This window comes from Diadema antillarum, unplaced genomic scaffold, assembly GCF_040938485.1.
Source record: "Diadema antillarum isolate AM-2024a unplaced genomic scaffold, OU_Dant_1.0 seq00001060_RagTag, whole genome shotgun sequence".
Lineage (NCBI taxonomy): Eukaryota > Metazoa > Echinodermata > Echinoidea > Diadematoida > Diadematidae > Diadema > Diadema antillarum.
The window spans coordinates 433,332-459,286 of record NW_027271887.1 but is presented as its reverse complement, the minus strand read 5'-3'; the positions used below and the strand labels follow the sequence as shown (position 1 = coordinate 459,286).

The 25,955-nt window shown below is 39.5% G+C and overlaps 2 protein-coding genes across 2 annotated transcripts in view; both read left to right on the top strand.

Moving 5' to 3' along the window:
- Positions 1-12,718, top strand: part of LOC139743230 (uncharacterized) — a 51,940-nt gene extending 39,222 nt beyond the window's left edge. The window contains exons 9-16 of the mRNA XM_071653724.1: positions 402-574; positions 1,434-1,537; positions 2,599-2,760; positions 3,079-3,139; positions 3,993-4,419; positions 4,517-5,355; positions 5,559-6,060; positions 6,728-12,718. Of these exons, the coding sequence (XP_071509825.1) occupies positions 402-574; positions 1,434-1,537; positions 2,599-2,760; positions 3,079-3,139; positions 3,993-4,419; positions 4,517-5,355; positions 5,559-6,060; positions 6,728-10,649 (6,190 nt within the window). The 3' untranslated portion in view covers positions 10,650-12,718. The remainder of the gene's footprint in view (positions 1-401; positions 575-1,433; positions 1,538-2,598; positions 2,761-3,078; positions 3,140-3,992; positions 4,420-4,516; positions 5,356-5,558; positions 6,061-6,727) is intronic.
- A 6,564-nt stretch (positions 12,719-19,282) lies between these two features.
- Positions 19,283-24,130, top strand: LOC139743248 (cytochrome c oxidase assembly protein COX11, mitochondrial-like). Its single transcript, XM_071653745.1, has 4 exons — positions 19,283-19,502; positions 20,257-20,412; positions 21,122-21,289; positions 23,909-24,130. The coding sequence occupies exons 1-4, from the start codon at positions 19,344-19,346 to the stop codon at positions 24,047-24,049; spliced, it is 624 nt and encodes a 207-aa protein (XP_071509846.1). The 5' UTR covers positions 19,283-19,343; the 3' UTR covers positions 24,050-24,130.
- The last annotated feature ends 1,825 nt before the right edge of the window (positions 24,131-25,955 follow it).

Below are 25,955 nucleotides of genomic sequence, written 5' to 3'. Positions count from 1 at the left end.
CAAATGCAGTGTGAAAATGGGAGTGTTACCTGTAGATGTACATGTCTTCACATAGCCAGTGACTAAGACTTGGTGATAGGTATAAAATTTATCAATAATTGATTTTTAGGACTACATATCTTTACTCTGTTTTGTTTTTGTTTCTCATTTGATTAGATATGCGTTTCATTAGTACTAGTTTTCATGCTTGTCAAATAGTTTTGTGTGCTCTTTATGTCAAGTCACTTTCAAGAAGAAAGAAATAATAGAGTATCATCATCAGCAAAAGTATGAGTGAAATGTGACAGATGGTATAAAATATTCTGGTTTGACTGTCAATATTCACTGTTTGAAATGGCAAACCTTTCCATCAGTATATTCCATACCTTATTCTTTTCTTTACCCATGATGACTGCCTTCAGACAAGCAATCCTCATCGGGAAGAAGGAGAGACCACCGTTTGTGAAGGGGAACTCCCCAGAACCGGTGGAAGAGGAGCCAGAGATACCGGAGGAGCTGGTGTGTAAGATCTGCAAAAACCTGATGACAGAAGCAGTCCTCATCCCCTGCTGTGGAAACAGCTTCTGTGACGACTGTAAGTATCTTCCATAACCTCATTGATTTTTTCTGTGTATCCAGAGAAGGCAACTCTGTACGTTTATGAGTCTTACTGGGGGGGGGGGGGGGGGGGCATTTCATCGAGCTTTTTATCAGATATTCTTTCTGAAAAATTGGCTCTCGGCCAATCAGGTGCAAGGATTTCAGTAGCTTAGAACAGTTTGTCAGAATGAAATATCTGACAAAGCATTTGATGAAATGCCCCCCCCCCCCCCCCCTCCCCCAGTTTCAAGCTCAGCTGCAGAATACCTCTATACTCTGTAACAGTAGAAACATTCGTAACTACATGCCTGAGATTATATATTTCTCATTAGACAAAAATAGCTTCCCCATTCAGTCCCACATCCCTTCATTTATGTCAGTGTGCACATCATCTTCACTTAACTCTACAGTCCAAAACACTATTCAGAGGAGACAATGCTGAGATGTAGTTTCAGTTTCAAAGAGAAAGAAGAACAAAAAGAAAGATTAGAATTTTAAAATTATAAAAGGAGGGAGATGAATGAAAAAAACAAACTTTCTCAAACCTTTTCCAAATGGAAAGTGAAATCACCATCTAGCCTCATATTTTGAGAGTCAGTATTAAGATGAGACAGCACAAATATTTTCTAGATATGATTCATCAGAGAATCTGCGCATATGAATACAATACATTTTGTTGTTGTTAATGAGATGAATATAATTTTGATTTCTCTACAAATATGATCATTAGCAGTTTGCTGAAAAATTAGATGATTATCATGTCTTTTGTTCAAGATTAAAAGTACATTAGAAATTAAGTATAGTAACAGGATTGACTTACGTCATTTTCACCCACTTTGTCCCTCTGAATTCAGGCATCCGCAATGCTCTGCTTGAGACAGACGACCACGAGTGTCCCAACTGCCATGAACAGGACGTCTCGCCAAACTCCCTCGTGCCAAATCAACAACTACGGAAGGTTAGTACCTTATCAGTGCATTCTGTCTCATCAGGAGGCACATAGTAGACCATTTCCGCATGGTATTAGTGATCAAATTCTGTCTGCTTTGTTCATAGTAGATCACTTTAAAGCCTCGGTAGCAAGGGGAAATGTAGGTGGTCCGATAGAATTTGCTGCCCACCTGGGCATTCAAAAAACTCAAGTAATGCTTTTTAAAAATTATTACACTATTTCAAGTTATTATTTCACCAGAACATATGCAGCTCAGAGTAGTCCAGAGGAATCCAATCTATTTAGCAACATCATTAGCACAAGTAATGCATGAGAGAGATAGAGCATGAATTTACTGTAGATGCCGAACACTTTGTGGGGCTTAGGCCTATATTTTCGTGAATTTAATCAATCAATAAAATTTGCAACTTTAAAGGGACTGTACAGTACTGGTTGAGGTAAGGATTCTTGTTGTGAACATTCCTAAGTGAGATGATGAAAAGCCTCTTATGAAATATGAAAGAGCATGTAATTCTAAGAAGGATTCAACGTTTTATTTGATGAAAATTGGTTTTCAAATGGCTGAGATGTCCAAAAAAGTGCTAATAATAAAAGGCGACATGCCCCAACTTTATTAGTATCTCTTTCTATCACCTTGTTTTTGGATATCTCAGCCATTTCAAAACCGATTTTCATCGAATAAACTTTTGATACCCCTTAGAACTGCATGCTCTTTCACATCTCATAGAGTGGTTTCTGAATATCTCACAAAACGTTAAAACTAAAAGCTAAATCTTCACCTCGACCAGAACTGTACACACCCTTTAACAACCTGCCAAAACGTCACCCTCCGGTTGCATGAGTACTTGCCTACATGCAACATGGGCAGGCAGCAGCTGCACACAAATACCTAGCCTACTTTGTACATATGCATGCCTATATTCCGAGGGCATGCAAGCAGTATGATCTTTACATTCCCGATGGCAAACTGAAAATCGCCGTACAACTCCTAATTCGTGAAATATGCCTGTGAAATAAATGACATCTGTCAGTTTGCTAATGAGATTCTCAATCTGTTCTGTACACAGTATGTGCTAAACTTCCAAAGTGAGACAAACTATGTAAGGAGATCCAAGCCAAAGTCAGTCCCTCAGGAACCAGTGTCAGAGCCAGCCCCACCCCAGCCACCGGTATCATCTCAACCTGACCCCACCCACAGGAGTGATCATCGAGAGCATTGGGAACAGAGGGTAGGATCTTTGTGTGACTTCATCCTCTTTGATAAGATTGAATAGAATGTAAATCAGTGCAATCATTGTAAATGTCATATATGATAGTTCACATTCGTGTGTTAGAATTTCAATTGCATTACTTTCCTGCCACAAAAGAAAAGTTCTGTATTGTTTGGCGACTGTGACAATATCAAACAGAGATTCACCTTTTTATTATTTCATCAATTAGTATAGCACATGTGCATCGCGTAATAAATCGTGACAGATACATGTGTTTCTTACGCAGAACTAGTGAAAATTTATGATTGTTTCTCATTTATATTGTCTTTTTAACAGACAAGAACCTTGCCAACCTTGGAACAATCACGTGAATATCATGACAACCAGAGATATCAAGGTAAGTGTAATGCATACTTCCAGATTGACAAAAGAAATTGGGGTTGTTACCATAGAAATGCTAGAGACAATTCTCACCATTTCACCTAATATATGTTAAATATGTACACACATACTTCTGTCAAAACAATGTAGTGAACTTCAAAATCCCCACTGAACCAAATGTTGTCTGTGTCTGTGATTCTCCCTTGTGACCCTCTGATAATTGAACTTTTCACAGACCATTGTTGTGACAAACAATTTTGATAACTTAAAAGCACTAGTGCTCTTGAAACTTGTGCAAGTAATATTCCAAAAATGGTAACAATTAGTCTGTTAGTCCACATTTTGGTATGTCCCCCTTTTCATCTATATACCTCAGTAAAGGACAGTGTTTGAATATCAGTTTACCTGTTGAAGTTGTGTCCTTTATGTTATGCCTTTCTCATTTTTCTTTCCCTTCACTTGTATGTTTGACACTTCCTACATATTTCCTTGCTCTCTTCAATTTTCTCTTCTTACCTTTCCCTTTTATTTTATTTTCTTTTGTCCTTCATAATCTATTATCTCCATTATCAGTCATCTTGATCTTCATTATCAATCATTCACTCGCTGTTGCTTTTTTGTGATTGTATAATCTTACATTTTAATAGAAGTATGATGGTATGACTATGTATGTTATTATGCAGTGGAAATGCACAAATTCTGCAATCCAGTTATCTGCATGGCTGCAAATGAATTGTCAATAAACCGTTACTACAACATTACTACTACTACTACTACTACTACTACTATTCTTTTAACTTCTGTTTGTGAAGTTTTCTTGATAACCTTCCGTGGTTTGTAATTTAGATCTCTGCTCTTACCCCTTTTAGGTGGTTTTTCATATCGGGGTAGAGGCTCATACAGGCCTTACCAGTCCAGATACCACTCGTCACGCAACTACAATGATTACAGTGACTATGACAATCACAGCTACAAACGTGAAAGCAGAGATGAACATTCAAATCACTACGGGCACCGCTCTCACATTAATTTTGAGTCAAATGTGCGGCAGCAGGAACACCAGCAACAGCGTGGTGTGCATGGACCTCCGTCATCACAACCACATTCCCAAGAGCAGCAGTCATACCACCCGCCACCACCTGCTAACAACCAACCACCACAAGCACCAAGTTATCAGCAGCCACCACATGCACAAGGTGCACACCATGGGTATCAGCAAGCCCAGCATAGTAGCCAGCAACCTCCAGGACATCAAATTGTCCATCAACAGCCACCTCCTAACAGTCATCATCCTCCGCAAGGATATCAGCAGGTTTCACAAAGTCAGCAGCAGCTGCCACCCGTTCAACATCCACCCCCACCTGTTCAACATCCACCCCCACCCGTTCATCAGCAACCAATGCAGATTCCCAATTTGCCGCAAGGCAGTCAACATCCACAGCAACCACCCCAACCATCACACCCAGGGCATCAGCAGCACCAACAAGTACACCAGCAGCCACCTCCACAGGTACACCAACCACCACAGCAGACACATCAACCAGCAGTGCAAGTACACCACTCACAGCCACCACAAGTGCAACAGCAGCAACCTGGAATCCACCCTCAACCACCCAGTTTGCAACAGCAGCAACCTCCAATCAATCCGCAACAACCTCAGGTGCAACAGCAGCAACATCCAGTCCACACACAGCAAACACATGCACAACAGCAGCCACCCTCAGTCAACCCGCAACAACCTCAGGTGCAACAGCAGCAACCTCCAGTACACACACAGCAACCACAAGTGCAACTGCAGCCACCCCCAGTACACTCACAACAACCACAAGTGCAACATCAGCCACCCTCAGCACACCCACAACAACCACAAGTGCAGCAACAGCTACCCCCAGTACATCCACAACTACCACAAGCGCAACAGCAGCGGCCACCAGTTAACCCACAACAACCACAGGAACAACAACGGCAACCAGTGGGTCACCCACAGCAACCACACACGCAACAGCAGCAACCTCCTCACCCACAACAGTCCCAAGTCCATCAGCAACAAGTTCAGCAGCAGCAGCAACCACCGCAAGTTCATCAAGGACACCAGAATCAGCTTGCTGGCCAGCAGCCATCAATGGTTCATGCAGGACATTCTCATCCACCAGTATCAACAGCTACACATACACCTCCAGTACACCAGCCTGCATCAGTACCTTCCCAGACCCTGCTTCAATCCACTCCTCAGTCAGGTGTCAATGTTACTTCTATATCACAGCAGCAACAAGTGCCTAGTTCAGTGGTGACATCGATGGCTAGTGAGCAACCAGTATCTACAGCTCATTCTCATCCGGTGTCAGTAGCTCCTGTGCATGCCAGTCAAGGGCAGCATGTTCCAACAACACCAACCCAAGTGGCTAGCTCTGTTCCATCATCAACCCATATGGCAGTAACACATCTTGTCTCATCCTCATCGAGCCAAGCAGCTGGTGCTCAAGAAAACTCTTTAAAGTTGCACCAGCCACACGTTGGTCAGGCTCACAGTGCCTCACTGGACGCTGTGCACACAACCACTCAGTCTTCCTCACAAGCTCCAGGGCACGCACCTCCTCAAGTTCCACAGCAGGCCCAACCAGGTGTGAACATTGCTTTCAGCCAACCACCACCCTCATTAAACACCCCATTGCCTCAAGTCCTCAGTGGACCACAGCCGCCCTCGTCTGCAGCTGGGTCAGTGTCTGCCCAACAGCCCCCTTCTCAGGCTCACCCAGGACAGGAGTCTGGTGCTCGTCCAACTCAAGACCCTGTAGCACAGGCACAATCTGGTGCACCAACATCACACCCAGGGACATCATCCACAGGATCAACAGTACTGCCTCCTGCCACCTTGCCTCCAGGACTACCTTTACATGGCATGCCTCCAGGTCCTACTGGTCCTCCTGGTACTGGAATGTAAGTTCATGTCACCTCAGCTGAGTAAAGTCGAGTGAGCTTTATTCAAGGCATTCAATCTTGTTTTTGAGCATCTTATCATGCACACTCTAAGGCCTATTTTTAAGACAACTAAAGATGTGTTTTATGCAGTGTATACAAGGCCCTACAAAAATTTCACAAAGAACTTGCATTATTGGGCAAGCTGAAATCTCTCTCTATCTTATGACAAAATTTTAAATTTGCAATCTCTCAAAACTGATGCGGGAAAAAAGATATTGATGGCTCTACAAGGTGGCAGAGGATTTTGCACACATCGCCATGTTTGTGTTATAGAGCTGCTAAAGTTTGATTTCATTGTGCTCACAAAGTCGTAATCCAAGTGAGCATGTGAAGTGCTTACATGGAGTTCACTGCATTATTAGCAGTGACATCTGCTGCAAAGCACATGACTTACCAATATTTCAATAAGAAATGAGTTCATCAGATTTCAATACTCATTCTGCATGGGTGCATTGTACTGTAACTCTTGAAATGGGTAAAAATCAGGCACCAGTTTATATTCATTCCTTGCACTACAGGGTCCTTCAACAATGGCATCATTGTACTTAGATGAACATCATCATTTTGTGTAATTGCTTCAGTGACCAATAAAAATGTGCTCTTCATGTTATGTCTTTTTCTACAGGTATCATTCACATGATAAGGAAGCAGATGATGTTGCTCAGGAAATGGAAAAATTTTGCCAAGATCAGAAAAGGGTGTTGCAATCACCACACAGCTCATACTCCTACTCAAGAAGCTCGCGCTCATGGACCAGCAGCTCTGGATCCTGGTCCCGCTCCCGGTCTCGTTCGAGGTCCAGGTCTGGATCTAGTTATACTTCATGGTCAGGGTCCAGGTCAAGATCGCGGTCTCGTTCTCCATATTCAAGATCCTGGTCCAGATCCAGGAGAATTAGACCAGACTCGCGAGATCGGTCTTTTTCACCAAGGCGGCGACGGTCACGTGACAGGTTTGATCCACGGGGCAGACAGTTTCCCCCGAGGAGAGGTCACTCTCAATCTCCACCACCAGATTTCAGGCGAAGGGGTAGAGGAGGCTACTACAATCAACGTCACTTTCAACCCCGTGGCCATCCCCGATATGGTCCAAGGTTCTCACGATATGAGCCGAGGCACAGACCCTTTGATCACTTTGATCAGAGGTATGGTGAGCCACCACAGTATGCTTCATTCAACAATCCTCCCAGTGGACCACCAGGAGGCCCACCCAATGCCCAAGCAGGAGGCCCCCCTGGGCAAGGCATGGTTCCTCCTCACCTACCACCTGGACCGCACAATATTCCACCACCCCACAATATTCCACCCAATATTCCACCACCACACAATATGCCTCCCCATGGCCCTCCCCTTGGCCCACCTCCAAACTTTCCTCCTTTTGACCCAAACTCTCCAAACTTTGCCCCCCAAGGTCCACCTCCACCACGAATGGATATGGCCTATAGCCAAACGTATGAGGGACACAGGGACAATGCACCGTACTGGGGTCCGTCTCAGGGTCCCAGGTTCTCCCAGCCAGGGTCACGCTTTCCACCTCAAGGTAGTGAGGGTGGTCCTCCACCTCTGTTTCCGGAAGGAGAATACCCTGGTGAAGACTACAGAGGGCGTCAGGGGTGGAACCGGAGAGGAAGGGATCATGACAGAGAGAGGACAAGAGATAGGGATCAGAACACGGATCGAAAGGCCAGAGAGTCAGACTCAAAAATGTACAGAGAGAAGAACAGGGACAGTAGGGACAAAGAGAAACACAAGTCTGGACCAAATGAGGAAAATGCTGTCAAGAATACTGATGTAGATGTAAAAGAATCAAGTAAGAGTGACAATAAGGAGAAAGATAAGGATAAGAAAGAAAAAGACAAAGAGGAGGATGGAAGGAAAAAGACTTCTCAAGAAAAAGGAGATGATAAACCTAAGGACCGGCAAAGGAGGAAGGAGAATGTAAAAGATAGTGAATACGACCGTGACAGAAGTCGAGAGAATGATCGTGACAACAGTCGTGAGAATGACCGTGACAGACCAAGGGAAGACAACCGCGAGAGAGGTCATGAGGTTGACCGGGACAGAGGTCGGGATGCTGATCGCGATCGCGCTCGAGAGTCAGACCATGACAGAAGTCGGGACACTGACCGTGAAAGAGGTGGAAACACTGATCGTGACAGAGGTGGCAACACTGACCACGATAGAAGTCGGGACACTGACCATGACAGAGGTGGGAACATTGACCGTGACCGAGGTCGGGAATATAACAGAGAAAGAGGAAGGGATAGTGACAGAGATCGCTATGAACGAGAAAGACTGCAAGAAATCTCATGGGAGCGTTATGACAGGGAGAGATACAGGCATGATCCTGACAGGGATAGATTCTATGACAGGGACAGGGAAAGATACGAGAGGGAACGGGAGAGATATGAAGCAGAACGGGCTTACAACAGAGACAGAGACAGGCACCCAGACAGGGAACGGGACCTCGGCAGAAATAGAGATCGTTACCGCGAAAGAGACTATGAAAGAGAACGAGAAAGGCACTACGATGACAGAGTCGACCGAGAGAGGGACAGGAACTATGAGAGAAACTTTGAGCAGGAAAGATATGAAAGGGAAAGGGATCACGACAGAGAATACACAAGGGACAGGGACGATGATCGGGACAGAGAAAGACATCAAGAGCATGACAGGGAGTCAGAGAGGGACAGAGAACGAGACTATGACAGAGACAAGGAAAGGGAAATTGGTCGCGATCAAACACAAGATTCAGGAAGGGAGAGAGGGAGAAGCAGAGAATATGACAAGGAAGATGACAGAGAATCTTCAAAGAAGCGAGAGGAAGATAGTAAAAGCAAACGGAGAAGAAAGGAAGAAAACGACAACGACCGGGAAGAGCGGATGCGTCAGGAGAGAATTGGAGATGAGAAATACAAAGAAGAGAGGGAAAGAGACAAAGAAACAAAACACAAAGACAGAGAGACAAAACACAAGCCGAAGCGAAGGCACAGTGAAAAGAGAAACGAAGAAAGGGAGTCATCAGTGGATGGAGTGGAGAAACAAGATCAGAATGTACGTAACAGATCTCGAAGCCCTGGGGAAGACCAGCATGAACAGCAGCAGTCTAGTAATGAGGTCTTGAAGTCTTCCAATGCAGAGACAAGTGTTAAGAAAGCAAAGAAGAGGAAGAAGCAGAAGGAAATCAAGGAAAAAACAAAGAAGGTCAAAAAGCGCAAACCTAAAGCTGAAGAAGACAACAGCCAGGAGTCGGGTGTTGAAGTAGAGGAAGGAGATAAAAATGATGAGAAGTTTGAAAAGGATAAAAAGAAAATCAAGAAATCCAAGGATGTTGAGCCTGAGATCAGTGACCAGAAAGTAAAGAAGGTGAAGAAGAAGAAGCCTAAATCTGTTGCCGTTGAAGTCATTCATGATGATGTCTTCTCATCTGGTGGACCCTTGAAAAGCCCGCTGAAATCCACAATCAACATAGTAGATTACTCAAGCACTAGTTCTGCAGGGTTGAGTCCAAAGTCCAAGATGGCAAAGATGATTGATTCACCACTTCCTAAAGGATCAAAATTAGAAGGCAGACTCGGTGCGACAGTCACTGACAGCAGACGAGTTGTGGTTGCAAGGTCACCAGACAGGCCCCGTGACAGGTCCCCTTCTAGGAAAGGTGAGCCAAAAACATACAAGAGGACAGTCACGCAGATTGATTCCAAGCCAGTGAAGGTCAAGTCTGAAAAGTCAGAGCGACTCAAACCCGACAAGCATAAAGACGGTGATGACGAGGGCACGCATAAAAAAGAAAAAGGGAAGAAGAAGGTGAAAAAAGTGAAAGTTAAGAAGGAAAAGTCTTTGAAAAGAAAAAGCAGTGGAGATGCAGAGAAGGATCATATCAAGAAAATTAAAGTGGAAAGGCAGAGTGATGATGAAGACGATGATAAACCGGTGGAGACGGAAGAAAAGCCCATGGAGACAGATGAAAAAATAGAAGAACCTAAACATAGTGAAGTTGAAAATAAAGAAAAAGAATCTAACGATGAAGCTAGTGACATGAAAGAGAAGAAAGAGTCTGCACAACCTGATGACCCGGAAGATGAAGGATGCAAGTCAGTCCAAGATGACCAAGATGCAAAAAAGGGCAAGACAGCAAGGCTGTCGGTCGATCTGGGTCATGATGAGGAGCAATTCAATCCGGACTATGAGGAAGATGCAGAGGACGTGGACGCTCATCATGAGGCAACAAAGAAAGCGCGTTCCAGCGCTGGTGACGAGGAATCTGACCATTCTACGCAGAGTGAAGAAGAAGAGGAGGAGGAAGAGGAAGAAGAGGAGGAGGAGGACAGGAGTGCATCTGTCAGCCCCACAAGGACTGATGGTAGTTCTGAGCAGGAGAAGAGTCACAGAAAACATCGCAAACACAAGAAGCACCACAAGAAGCACAAGAAGAAGAGCAGCAGCAGCAAGAAGCGTGATGAAAGTGAAAAGAGTTCTTCATCCCACAGACACAAGCATAAAAAGTCCAAAAAGTCAAAGAAGAGCAGTAAACATAAAGACAAATAGCATACAGACAATAGGGATAGCAAACAAGTAGCTATGGGAAAGCAAAGTATCAGTATTTTAAGTGTGCCAGCAATATTCAGAAAAGAGATGTTAGTATGATTTCTCATTTTTGCAGGATCTTAAGTGAGAGCAAAGTATGTCGTTACAAAATCTGTTTTTACAAATGATAAGTTTGTCTTTTTGTCCTCTGACTTGTTCTGAACCAGTCAGCTGGAAGCCTTTGTTATCACCTTTATGCTTGTTGAAGCAGCAAAAACAAAAGTGGTACACATATCAATCTAGTTGCCCAATGAGAGTTACAAAAGTATGTTTCGCTCTTAGGTTATGAAACATAAGGAAATCAAGAATGCTTTGAGTGCCATGTGTCAGATTTCACTGTGGCAGTGATGCAATTTGACTGTCAATGATTCTGTTTTTCTTCAAAGTTCAAAAAGTGTCCCTGGATGTGTACAATGTGACACAATCTCATACGCTTTTTACTTGTGGGATGAAATTAGAACCTGCTCAGTAATGATAACTGTTTTCTGGTGTTGATCAAGTTCTGGTAAGAAAACTGTTAAATTCATGTGCTATTAGACTTTGTGATTTAAGACATGCCAAATTAAAAAACAAAGTTAAGAAAGGAAAAAATTATTCACAAGATGAGGGATATTTTATATTAGGTAATGCAAAACAAAAACAAAACCAGCAGATTTGGTGTGTATATTCATGTTCTTTTATTATTCTGAATTATTTTTGAGGCAAGGGGTTTACCTCACAGCTGAATTGAGTGATGTACTGATACAGGCATCAAGAAAAATGCTCAAAAAAAGAAGAAAAATATGAGAACTTTGCTTTAACAAAAAAATTATCTGTTTTACAAGAGTTAAGTATTTTGTGTTTTTCTTTTAAATGTTTGGCATAGAAAGTCTCTTTTATAATACATGTATGTGAATTTATCCAATTTACCATTTTGTTTCTAAAGAAACAGAGTTTGCTGAGTCTGCTTACCTGGTAATGAGAAGCCATGGTCATGTGGTTTTTACACTATGATGCATATCCAAATAAGAAAGATCATTAATTCAAGAAAATTTGGTTCAAGTTAATGGTGACACTGCACATTTGATGTTTACAGTCTTCAAGGCTTGCATGAATGCCTTGGAAGTGGATGAGTATGGATTACATAATTTGCTTTTGGGATCTTGTTTTGTTGGTTCCAGTGTTGGTAGATGTAGTAATCTTGTTGATTTTTTTCTCCTTGCTCTTCAAGAGAGGAGGTGGATGACAATACTTCTTTAGCACTGGGAACCTCCCTGCTCTTGAAGAACGGTATACTGCACACTTGTTAGTGAAATGCTCAGGTTGTTTAACCTGGATTTGAAAAATTAGAGTTCTTTGTGTGACATTACTCTTTGAAATGTGACTGTTGAAGTTGACATTGATTACAGCAGTATGCATAAGGCAGTAAGTGTAATTTGACAAAACTTTGTCCCAACAGGAAAGTAAGATGCCAGTTACCTGTAACATAATTTTATCTAAGTACAAGTACGTATGTGTGTAAAGAAATTTTGTAGTCCACATGAAGCAGCAGTTAGAATCGGGGGACAGGAACTTTGAATTGTGATCAATGCCTAAGAACTGTTGTTTTTATTGCAACTGATTGACAACTTGTCCTACATTGACGTAGCTAAGCACCAAATTTATCAGTGTTAAGTTGTAGCCATGATAAAAAAATCATGGGCACACAGACTCAGGCTGGATTCGAACCCATGACCTCCTGACCACCGGACAGGCGTCACATCCACTAGACCACCAAGCTACCGCATGACAGCCAGTGCTACTTCTAGTAATCTCTAAAGCATGCAACAGGTACTGCATGTCTGTTCATGCTTCTATTGTCTTGTGTCTTTGTTATCAGGAGAGCATACTCAGACTGTATCTCACATTACAGGTGAGTTCTGTATTGAAGACTTGGAGTTGTCTTGTGTTAAAGGGATAGTACAGTTTTGGTGGAGATGAAAATTTGGCTTTTAAATTTTTGCGAGATACCAAGAAAACACTTACGATATAGTACAGAGCATACCATCTTAAGAGGAATTCAAAGTTTATTTGATGAAAATTGGGTTTGGAATAACTGAAACACCCTAAAACAAAGTAAAACAAAGCGATCGTAATAAAGTGTGGGTCCCACACTTTATTATAATTACTCTGTTTTGGATATCTCAGCCATTTCAAAACCAATTTTCATCAAATAAACGTTGAATTCCTCATAGAATTACATTCTCTTTCATATTTCATAAGAGGTTTCTCATTACCTCACCAAAAAATGTTAGAAACCTGAAATTAGGTCTCGGCCAAAACTATACGATCCCTTTAACCTCTTCTTTTTTCTTAGAGCAAACCTCCTTAAATTTTACTTGTACACAATCAGGTCTGTGTGACATGTTGATGATGAGAGAGACCAGTTTAAGTTAGACGTCGATCTCTGAGTACATGCCAGGAAATATTTAGAAGGCAGAGGAATCTGCTTTCTACCGTTTAGATGCAAGTTGTTGTAATGGTTACTGTACTTGGGGAATAGGGAGGGAGAGGGGGTGGTGTTCATGTGGTGTACACTGTGATTGTACAGGCTAGAACAGGATGGTGCTTAGTACTTCATGACTGCAGTTTATGAAACTTGAGATCCTATGCTGCTAGCTCGTGTAAGCATCAATGCCGTCATCCATGCTTTGTTTTTGTTTGTGTGTTTCTGTGTCTGTCTGTCTGTCTGTGTGTGTGTCTGTGTGTGTGTGTGTGTCTGTGTGTTTGACATCACAGGCTGTGACACAGCATGTAAGACACTGAAAAGCTTTCCATAGCGGTTTCATATGTGATCTACTCGAACCTTCAGTGCTAGTTTGTGTGATCTAATATCATCAACAAAGTGATTGCAAGTGTAGTTACAAGCATGTGACAAGTTTATATCATGGATGTGATGACACAGTTCCATGCAAAATCAGATTCGCTCACCTTGCTTCTGGAAAAGGCAATCACAGAAAGAATACACTTGATGAATGAATCTTTGTTTTATTTGCTTAACCAGAACACAATTTTAGATTCAATGTGGCATGTGCTGTTCTCATGCTGTTAGACTTTCCTTTAGTGTTTTTTTTTTAAAGCTCCTGTAGCTTTGTGGAGAGAGCTACTGCCCAAGGAAGTTATGAAGATAACGGCAGTTATGAGAAGTGTCAGTTTGGTTGCTGACAGCGCTAAAATTGTTTTGGTATACTTTGTTTTGTTGTTGTTTTGTTGTATTTTTTAGTATTGCAGATATATGTCCAGTTCATTTCTTGTTTTGTATGGCGGCCTAATGTGGCGAGGTTCTCACATTTGTTTCAGTATGTGCAATGTACAATATGACATGTATTTCTCAAAGCTGTCCTTTGTTACGTGTATTTGTTTGATTGTTTTTGAATGTGATGGTAGTGAGTTATGGGAGTTATGATGTGCATTTTCTTTTTATGTCAGCAAAAAAAGAATGTTTTGAAAGCTAGTATGCTGTATGTTTGTAAGTGCGTATCTTTTGTGTTTGAGTGTACTGTAAACATTTGAATAAGGCACATTATTATATGTGTTCATATATCAATATATACAATTTAAGAGTTTCCATGTGCATTTTTTGAATGAAACAGATTACTTAACAGTCAGTCATGAACCAACAGAGCCATTTTACATGTAACAGCTGTTATAGTTATGATGTGATAAATGCTAGTACAGGTGTGTATATTAAACTTGCATAGAATAATGTATTGACGTGTGTGTGTGTGTGTGTTTGTGTGTGTGTGTATATATATATATATATATATATATATATATATATATATATATATGTATATATATGGGCCGTGACGCGAGAAAAGAGCCCTTGGGGCATTAAATACCGAAAATGAATTTTCACCTCCACTTTGTGGAAGGAACTCTGACGTATTTAGATATGCAAACCTTTTCTCCAAATCCTGTCAGCTTTTTTGATGACGTAATGCATGTGCGCAGTTAGCTAGTTGATCTTTTTTTTTGCGCGTATTGCATTTCTAACTTCCGCTCCGTTCTTCCAAGTGGAGGAATTTTCGCGTCTAATGCCCAAGGGCCCTTTTCTCGCGTCACGGCCCATGTATATATATGTGTGTGTGTACATATATATATATATATATATATATATATATATATATATATATATATATATATATATATATATAATATATATATGTATATATATATATAATATATATAAGTGTGAAGAGTTTGTGATGGATTCAGGAAGAAGTGCTCTATGCTAGTCAGCCTGAAGATCGTCCAGCAGGGCGTGAATTCGATGGTGGCGGTCTCCATGCGCCCAAGGTAAATGACTATATATATATATATATATATATATATATATATATATATATACATAGTTGAGAGATTGTAATAAAAATATTCACACAAATTGCTTCAATTTCAATTTCAAAAAATTCCATTTGCAATATAAAGATTTTGATCCTAATTCATTAGTTACATTACTGCATAATGACCAATTACTATACAGTGTTTATGGAGACCAATGGATATATGAAGTTTGAATGCAAAAACTGATTATATTCATCAAAATGAGATATTTGAGATTAAATCTGAAGGACAGAAAACTATCAAAAATATATATGATGACTTTGATGTCTTGATCATTGAAAAGATTTTTTCTCTGTTCCGTGAGGACTTAAAAAAAGAAAAATGGCATATGTCGGTTCTTGTATTCAGTCTTCTTATACATATATATACACGTGTATATATATAAGAACAGATGACGAAGTAGGATGGTAATGCATTTCAGTCCAACAGTGCTATTTATTCAGACCAAATTTTTGATGAATACATACGTCTTCCTCAAAAATTTGGTTTAAAATAGCACTGTTGGACTGAAATGCATTACCACCCTACTTCGTCATCTTTTCTGTACTGGTACCAACACGTGGACTGCAAGTATCATTATATATATATATATATAATCAATATATAGACATCTTTTCTGTACTGGTACCAACACACGGACTACAAGTACCATTTATCTATATATATTTACATAATATGTATATACAATGTATATATACAGTGCACTCCCGGGGTCCCGGCATTAATTTCCAAATATGTGCATGTATGTTTATACACATTGTTTTTGTTTTTACTGTGTACATAATGTACTTTTGATTTATTTTGTGCCGAATAAATTGAATTGAATATACTCCCCTTATAACGAACATGGTTGTAATGAAATTCCAGTTACAATGAAGTAAAAATTCATGCCACAGCATTATCCGCTCTATTTTTTTAATTGTTTATTTGTTCGGTTAGAACGAAATTTTGATATAACGAAAGAAAACTGCTGGTCCTGAGGACTTCCTTATAATGGGAGTCCACTGTATCTGTATGTGTGTGTGTGTGTGCGTCCGTCCGTGCGTGTAGTTTGTGTGCATATATCAGAATCAGGACAGACAAAAAATTATACCAAAAACTTGAAGAAAAGCTAGAGAGCACATGATATATGTGTATATACATGTACTCTATACCCACGCCATAGCCTATACGACTGACGCACCATGTATACATTTCTCCTACCTGTTCAACCAAATAAACATGGATTCTCACATTAGACACTCGTACATTTCCAGGTGGTTACTAACAATAGACGAGGTACATGTACCGGTACTACACATATTCATTTTCTCCTCTGTCGCATTACATCCTGGTCTGTTAGTATGAAAAGATGAATTCATTGACAGCCCCTCTTCTTTACATCTTCAGAGTGCAAAAACAACAAAACAAACAAAAACTCTTCAAATACCATACATTTACTACATGGGTAGGTTTCTTACTATTACTGTTGTTCTGAAGTGTTTGTGTTAATTGATATATTACATGAACTCTTTGATCATCACATTCTCTTTGAAAGGCATCGTAAGCCTTATTTGATTTATGAAGTCCAAGAAAACAAGTCTGTCAAGAGTGGTTTGGAACTGTAGGGTCTCTATAGTTTTATATTAAAGATTCCCTCTTAGTGTCTCATAAAGCAGAATTAAAACTTTTCTCTTTGAAACTACATATGTATGTTGGTCATATACATTACGATGATTAATTATAGTCGCAGAATTATCAAATGCCTACAATTTCTAAATCTTATAAATGATTCTTACATAGGCAACATGTATTAGAAGTTCAAACCTTGTGTTTTTCTCTCAAATTTGTCAATTTTTTCGATTAACATTAATTTCTTTGATAGGGATCTGCAGTAAGATTCAAAATAGCTACATAAATGAGGACAAGGACATTTCTGCAGCAAAATCACCCCAGTACTTATGGGTTAATAATCACCCATGCAAAAAAAAAAAAAATAATAATAAAAAAATAAAAATGAAATTGATCGATAATACTTTTCGTTGTACTAGTATCATGGGTCTCGATAACCTCATCGTTGTTTCATCGCAACTGATGCATCAATCTACATGCATTGCATAATACATTTGACACGCATGCGTACTTCAGCAATCACGTTGTTACATCAACACGCCGAACTGCTCAATACATGTATTACGTGTACTGTACCCACACGTTACTGTTACCAGTGAAAACCGTCTGCTCCTCAACATTGATCAAGGTGGTGACTGTATCTCGTCTCAGTCTCTTGTCAGGGAAGGGAAATATTTGTAAGTACTTGAGAATAAATGTGTTCAATTAGGGGCATGTAAGTTTGTGAAACGGGAATGTAAACGGGCATGGTGCAGATATTCTAACGGGATCGATGGGGCGGTGAAGGGCTTAGTCCCACATATGAAGATTTTTTTCAGTGTGACATTGCATTGCCATTGGCAATATATATGCAGGCAATACAATGTCATCCGACATAAGTTATTGCATTGACATTGCATTACCATTGTATTGGTATGTGAATACCCGTGGTCTGTCCTGTTGTTGTTGTGTTTTTTTTTTATATAGTTGTTTGTTCCTTCGAGTTGCATGCCACAGAATCCCAGAAATGGGGTTTTGTAAATATGCTTCATTCCAGCAGCCAGAGTCCTTTTGGCTACACATATTTTGCTGAGTTGTAACGTTTAGGGGTAGGGTTGGACTTACTGTTGTGTTGGGGGTTGAATTTAAAATAAAATATCCTACAAAGTTTATCAAAACACCCCCACACAACACACAATTAAATATAAACTGTTTGAATGGGGCAACAAACAAACAAAAAACATAAAAATGTGATTTTTTTTTTTTCTTATAAGGGGGTACAAAAGGAACTTTTTCTTCTTGCAGCAGCTATGAGCTAGTGCACAGTAATTTGCCATCCAGTCATATCCAGGCTTCATGCTAGAGTTTGTATTACTTTTTATTTTACTTTTTGTATTTAAAACCATACCAAATCTGGTCAAAGTTCTTTTTCAACAGTGTTGATTAACTAGTAGTTAGTCTTCAAGTGAAGCAGTTAAAAACTGATATTGTGTATGTTACATCTTATACCATTCAGAAACAAACAGACAGAATATCTCTCCTTCTTAGACCTTTATAATAAATTCTTTACCAGCTCTTTAATTCTGTAACCTACTCTATAATGTCCTTAATCAATTGCTTGCTTGGACTTACTTGGATGTAGAGACATTATAAAGCAGAACTGCTTTGCCCTTCAAGGTTTCACCATTCCTCTGATATGAGCTGCATTGTAAGGGATGGCTGTTCAGAACAGCCTGTTCCAGTGTTTCTCAAATTAATAGCTTTAAACTGATGAACACTTGATGTGCTAACTGCTATGTCTGGTAAGGAGTTCCAGTTGTTGCAACTTCGAAAGGAGAACCAACGAATTCTGACGAGGCATCTACAGTGTACTTAGGTTTTTGTCACTCATGCTGTGGCCTTTGATTCTTAAGCTACCTGCTAATTTCAAAAAAAAAAAAAATTTAAATATCAAAATGCTTGATCCCTTTAATTAGCTTATAAATTAATTTTGTAAACCTCTGGTCTTTGTCTCCTTTATGTAAGTGTTTCCAAACCCAGAACTTTCAGTTTTTCAATCCGTTTACCAAATGTAATTTTAAAGAAATCTAAATTCGTAAATTTTATAGTCTGAAATCTGTTTTTAGTCACTTAATGCACTCCTTATGCATTTTGTATATCCAGCTTATTAGGATGAACAGAATGATTCCGAACATGTGTCGACTTTGTCTGTAGTTAGCCGGTGTACTGTAGACTACATAGTTCTTAGCATTTACTGATAGCATTGCTATTTCGATGTGTATTGTCATGCGTTTATCTCCACGCGTTTTTCTTGTTGTTTCTTCTGTAGGAGCAATGTTTCTACATTATCCCTCACATGTGGCAGGTCTCACCAGAGCCTTAGTCAGACATGGCCAAAGGAGTGCAAACTTGAAGACTTGGTGCTGTAGCAACAGAGCTCTGAGTTTTCCCAGAATAGCTGGTTCTCCCACAGGGACTAGGTCAGTGACTCATCTTTCTTGCATGAAACCAGCTCCTGCGTTACCATGGAAACAGAGTTCACTGATAACCTCCTCTGTGTCGCTGGAAAATTGTTGTATGAGGCATATCAGATATTTACGATCGTCAGCGGTGCAGACGCTCCCCATCTCAATCTCTTATGCTTTCCAGAGACTGCCATCCACATCTCCCCTAAAGGGCTGCCTCAATAGGACTGCATTTATGCCCAGTGGAACATTGATTCGACACATGAGCACTGGAGGTTCCCAAAATCCGTGGCAACACAGGAATAGATCGGTCATGCTGTATGTCATCGCTGGGGCGGTACTTGTCGTTGGCTTTTCCTATGCAGCCGTACCACTCTACACAGTCTTTTGCCAGGTGAGTGTGGGAATAGACGCTGTTGCTTGGCATCACAAAGCCACCTGGGTGTGACTCTGTGAAGTGTTAAAGCTGATTCATACTATTAGGCAATATCTCTATAAATATATAGTCTGGCTAGAATTGTCAATTTTCTCGAGTATCGTTCGGATGGTATTATCACTATCGTTGTCATGGAATGTTTCAAGAAACTTCTACAGAGAGAGACAAATGTGTTTGGAAGAAAAGAATGTAGTGTGTTAGCCATACATATACATGTATGTTTGCTGTGAACAACTCCGAGACATCTGTGGGCAATGTTGCAAATCCAGCATTAGCCTTTTATCCTACTGTCAAAAAGTCACAATAAGTTTCCATGAATATCAACGTATAAAGATGGCATCCTCATCACTGATATTTGATTTACTCTGATAAATGACTATCATCCTTACTAGCCATGTGATTGAACAAGTGCTTCACTGTATTTTCAACTGCAGTCAACATCATAGTGTAGGAAAATCTATGAGTGGGATTCTGTGATGATGTTGAGATCCACAGAAGTGTTACTACTTCAAGGTCTACTAATACACTCAGTTTTGACCGCCTTGTAAGTCGAGTATCACACGAGGCAAAGTCTTTAATCTCTGTGACCAAAAATAACTGTATTTAGAATATTGCCATTTTGTCCATAGAAAGCATCTTGGAATGTTCTCTCAAGTTTGAGGAGTTTATCAAAATTGATTATAACCCAGTACGATTTTGAACCACCCTGCAGGCTACCGGACTTGGGGGTCAAGCCACCATAGGGCACAACGTGGAACTAGTGGAGACCATGCAACCTGTCAAGGACAGGCAGATAGCAATCCGTTTCAATGCAGACACAGCCGCCAGTATGCGCTGGAACTTTCGACCACAGCAGACTGAGATTAAGGTTTGCTTTTTTTTTCACCGTTTGTCCTCTCGGTATCATATTTGTAAATGTATTTGATCAAAGTTTAGTCACATCATAGAAATATAGTGAGTTAATGGCTGAGGTCAGTGGAAGAGAATGGGAAAGGATACTTGCGTTGAAAGGAATATATTTCATATGCCTCCAAGACATAGTGTAACGAACCGGTGAAGCTCTTTCAGTGGAAGTAGAAAAGAAAGTGGTTATGGACCAACTTACATTTTATATAATGGTAGTGCAGGATCTTAGCTAATCTGTTTCTAACTTGAAATTCAGTGGTCCTATGATGTAGTCTTATGAAATGAAAATGTACACATTCATGTACGTTTTCATGACATTGTGTTTGCATTTTACTTGTATTCAAGATCATTTTCTTGTTTGTTATTTATCATATTACAGGAAGCAGAAAAAAGAACAAAATTGAGTTGATGCAAGGTGTATCTTTACTTCAGGTAGATACTAACTTCAACTACACAATTATCCTGATACTAGCTAAGCAGCTTTTACTTTGTTATTGTGATATATTACTGCCTTTAAGTTTGAACACATGTTCAGCTTTCACCATGTAATGTTTGAAGACCCTGTGATATCCATCAGTTCTGTCGGATGTGTATAAAATAAGAAGACACACTTGTTTTTTGAGCTATAATGATTGATTCTCAGCAGTATTCTTGATGCTTATCTAACTTAGCTTGTCCCAGGAGAGACTGCCCTGGCTTTCTACTCGGCCATGAACCCCACAGACAAACCCATCGTTGGCATCTCAACCTACAATGTAGTTCCATTTGACGCTGGCCAGTACTTCAACAAGATCCAGTGCTTCTGCTTTGAGGAGCAGCGACTAAATCCCCATGAACAGGTACCTGCCAGCATCTACCATGGGCAACTGTTGATGTCTGGATAACATATAAATGACAATGTATAAGTACTTCATATGTTGCTTTACTTGCTCGTTTTTGAAACTGCCAAACAATGTGATTGACTGAGCTGTTTTTTGGAAACAAATGGAGAACCTGTGAAAGAAACCAGTAGCCAGTTTCATTCAGTTCAGATTATTTCATTTATCATGGAAATACATTAAAATACAAAGAAGCAGGCAATTACAAACATTAAGAACATATTTCGTGTGAATGGGGATCAAGAATAAGAAGTAAAAGTCCAATGACACATTAACTCTGGAAGTAAAAATATCACTTGAAGGACACAGAACTCAAACTCAACCATTTAACAATTATAAAGAGTAGATAACATTGATAAAGTAGCATACAAAGTCAGTAATATTAAGAAGACAAACTTAAAAGATGAACTTTTTAAGCATTTTTTAAACCATTAAAAATGAGATATTTTGAAGATCTGGTAGTGAATTGTTCCAAAGGATGGGGCATTCATAAAAGATTGTGTTTCTATAAGCATTTGTTCAAATGAAAGGAAGGTGAGGATGACAGGGATTTTATGTATGATAGTCATATACTCTATAATTGAAATTAGAATATCTTAACATAACTGCAGGCAGTAAAACTTTGGAGCACAAATAGATGAAAATGACCATGTTGAGCAGACTGATTACATAACATTTAGTAGTTGTGATTCAAGATGAAAATTGGCAATGTATGGGCATTAAAAGGGTCATTTGAAATTAATCGAACAACTTTTTTCTGTAACATAAACCACCTTTTCTTCAAACAATCAAAGCTACTTTGCAGTAGTTGATATGAGAATCGATATCAAATAAGATGTATCATTATCAAAATACTTAAAACATGGAAAATGTGTAAGGCAATGCAGAACATCAATACATTTGGCTATGCTGTTGCAGATGGCACCAATGTGTTCATGCCATGTTAGTTTATCATTAATATAATTATACACCTAAAAACTTTACAGAAGCAACACATAGTATATCATGATTATTTAAATTAATGGTAATATTACTGTTTACATTTTTTAGTGAATTACATATTTTGTCTTTTTTACTGTTCCAAACTAAATTTTTATTATTCAACCATTTGTTAAATACTCTCAGTTCCTCCTTGAATAAATTAATTAGTATCGCTATATCACTATTTGATAATACGAACAGATGGTGTTGTCTGCGAAAAGTATAAAACTTTAAAGCTGAGATGAATTACAACTGTCACTGATGTAAATAAAAAATAATATAATGCGGAACAAGATTTGCTCTGATGCTCGCAGCAAACGGTAATCACAACCTCGTCAGTGCTTTCATTTGGTGTTTTTTTGATGCCAAGAATGCGAGCATTGTTTCTGCAAGAATATTGTATCACGCATAATCATCTTGACCTCCTCCTTGACCCTCTCAACTGACTTCTTCACCGATTCAAACTCACGTAACTTGGCGTCAATGAAGATTTCTAGATCATGAAGACAAGAAAGCTTTTCTTCTATCATATCTTATAATTTGGTTTCATGCTTTTCCATATCACAAACATATTTCGTCATTTATATCTCCATGACTTTCTGTACCACGGTTTGGATCACATAATCGATATGCTGGAGAAAAGCTGAACTCTGAAAAGGGTCATCAATCCCTGCAGATGGGGGCATGGCAATGGAATCACCTGTTGTAGCTGCAGCTGCTGTATCACATGAGCTCTCTCTGTCCATATTTTGCTTCCGTCTCAAACCCTGCTTTGGCATTGTAGTGCCGGCTGTTGTTATGTGCCAGGACCCAGATAACATAATATGGAATGTAGAACCAGCGAGAAGGACAAGTTTGAGACAAGGAGGGGCCTACTGATACGTTGACCCCAGTACTCACATATGGATTAATGACTGGGACTACTCGGTAGATAGCCTTCAAATAGACGATACTAGCGACAGAAAATGTATGCAAAACATACATCATTATGTTGAATATTGGACAAAACAGGCCTTCAGCAAAGGGATATGGATTTAAGTCAGACACATAGTGTTGCTAAGGACCAACCTTCAATACAGGCTGAGAGTCCTCATTAAAGTTCTAAGCTGTTTTCAAAAGTTCAAATGAGGTGTAACACTCACCATTACAACACCAGAAAAAAGAGAAACTGTGGTGAGAATGGTCAATCAGGGTAATCGCCAACACATCATCAGTGTTATCGTATGAGTTCACTCTAGTATCCCCTAGCAACTTGAGTGAACTCTTCATCTGCTGTTTTTTTCTTCCTTCTCCTTTTTGTAGCCACAGCAGCAGCACACACACACACACACACACACACACACACACAAAATAAAACATTCCAGATGTCCATCTATCCTAGAAATGTATGCCCTTCCATCCATGCAGTTGTGTTATTGGTGAATGTTTCTGTCTATGCAGAAATTTTGTCACATGCTGGATTTTTTTTTCCCATTCAAATCTGTATCTAAAGGTAATGCAGTGCACTGTAGTTTATCATGATTACATCTCAGTAAGAGTATTTCTTACCACATTTACCGAGGCAAAGCTGTTTTTGTTTTCTTCTTCTTGTAATTGTAGGTGGACATGCCTGTGTTTTTCTACATCGACCCCGAGTTCAGCGATGACCCCAAGATGGAAAAGGTCAATGTTATCACTTTGTCGTACACCTTCTTTGAATCCAAGGAGGGTCTAGAGCTTCCTGACCCTTGGTCGAGGTGAAAGATTAATGGTCTCCACAGGGGACCAGAAGGTCACAAGTCTGTTGTCTCCCCCTCTCTCTTTCTCGCTCTCTCTGTGATGATTGGCCGCAGAAGGGAGTAAGTGACGTCCCAGTAGAGATGAGGGATGGATTTAATATGGTATAGCCACCAACTATCGTGGGTGATTACTTCCATGTCACTTCATTTGGCATCTCTGTAGAGAGGCAGCACATTTGGCTAGGTCATATCATGGTAAATGTGATTCTTATTCAATAAGCTAGATTTTTAGAAACTTGTGTGTGAATCCAGGATCATCTAACCAGTTTTACCCAAGTTTCATAAATAAATGGTAACTCCGCTTCAGATCACGTTTGGAATGGTATTTACACTTCAAACAATGTGTAATAAACATAGAGGTCATTCGTAAAAAGAGTGACAAGTCTTTCAAACTTGTATTAGATTATATCAGTGAAATTGATTTTTTTTTCCTTTTTTACTTGAGACGTTTATGCTGTGAAACCATTGCTACATTCGAATATAATTATGAGCCTTTTTAAGCTTTTGTTAGTTTGGAAAGACTTTTAATCAGTTTGGTAAATATATATCTTGATAGACCAGGGGGGTTGTTTCACAAAGAATGAAGCCAAACTTCAATTTTAAGTTCAACTTAAAGTTATGGTAACCTGTGTGTGACTTCAGTAATATTATAACTTTCATGAATAAGACTGAAAATGTTGAATACTTTTACATACAGGAATTAACCAACTACAGTTAGAGACAAAAAGGATTATTTTTGTAAATTTTGATAAAGATTGGAAGTGGATTCTGAAAACATTGCATAAAACTGAAAGAGGAAACCAACGGCATACTGTAATTTTAAGTCAATCATAATTTTTTATTTAGACTTAAATTCTTCGTGAAACAACCCTCTCTCCTCCCCCCCCCCCCCTTCCCAGAAAACTGAAATGACATGAAAGTTTGGGACAGCAGCAGATAGTTTTATGGCAATCAAGCAGAAGTAATGCTGCAGAAGTGAAACATTTTTTCAATCTTCACACTTACTTCTGTAGTCTCCGTGACATGTGTTGGACATTGATTGTAGAAAGAAGTATTTTGTTTACAGTATTAAGTTTTGCCTGTTGTTTGCATAATGAAATATACTCCTTATTAGCCTGCTTTTTTAATCTGCTGATAGAGTTGCGAAGTTGCTGGCATTGCTAATGAGAGGTTAAGTTATCACCGGGTGACCAAATGTCTATCTACCTTGGAGTATCTGAGTGTGATTGCAGATTAGGTTTCTTGTATTTCAGACTCTTGCTTCAATCAGTCAGTACATAATGATGCTGTAAAATTGTTAAATCATCAATTTATAGTATCTCAGGATTCGTGAGACTTTTTTGTTGATGAGTTGTCAGTCTTCTTCATTCTTTCTCGATTGTCATCAGTAAGTTGGATAAGAGGGATGGTACAGTACTGGTTAAGGTGAGGATTTAGCCTTTAACTTTTTGCAAGATACTACTATCAAGAAACCACTGTATGAAATGTTAAAGAGCATATAATTCAAGAGGAATTCAAGTTCATATGATGAAAATTGGTTTTGAAATGGCTGAAACATCCAAAAACAGAGATAAAGCAATCCTAATAAAAGGTGGGTCCCACCTTTTATTAGGATTGCCTTGTTTGGGATATCTCAGCCAAAACCAGTTTTCAACAAATAAACTTTGAATTCCTCTTAGGATTATATGCCCTTTTATATTTCATAAGAGGTTTCTCATCACAAAAAAAAAAAAAAAATCGTCATAAAAAAAATTGGAAACCTGTAGCCCCATCTCAACCGATTCTGTACTATCCCTTTAAGGTTGTCACTCATGTCAATACTAACCTCAGCTTAGCAGACTTACCAAGTCTCTCTCTGTTTATGAAAA

Excerpts from the sequence above, each read along its gene's own strand:
- LOC139743248 (XM_071653745.1), top strand. The coding sequence starts at position 19,344 with ATGCCCAGTGGAACATTGATTCGACACATGAGCACTGGAGGTTCCCAA. Across the intron at positions 19,503-20,256 it reads TCTACACAGTCTTTTGCCAG|GCTACCGGACTTGGGGGTCA; the intron begins GTGAGTGTGGGA and ends ACCACCCTGCAG. Across the intron at positions 21,290-23,908 it reads GACTAAATCCCCATGAACAG|GTGGACATGCCTGTGTTTTT; the intron begins GTACCTGCCAGC and ends TTGTAATTGTAG.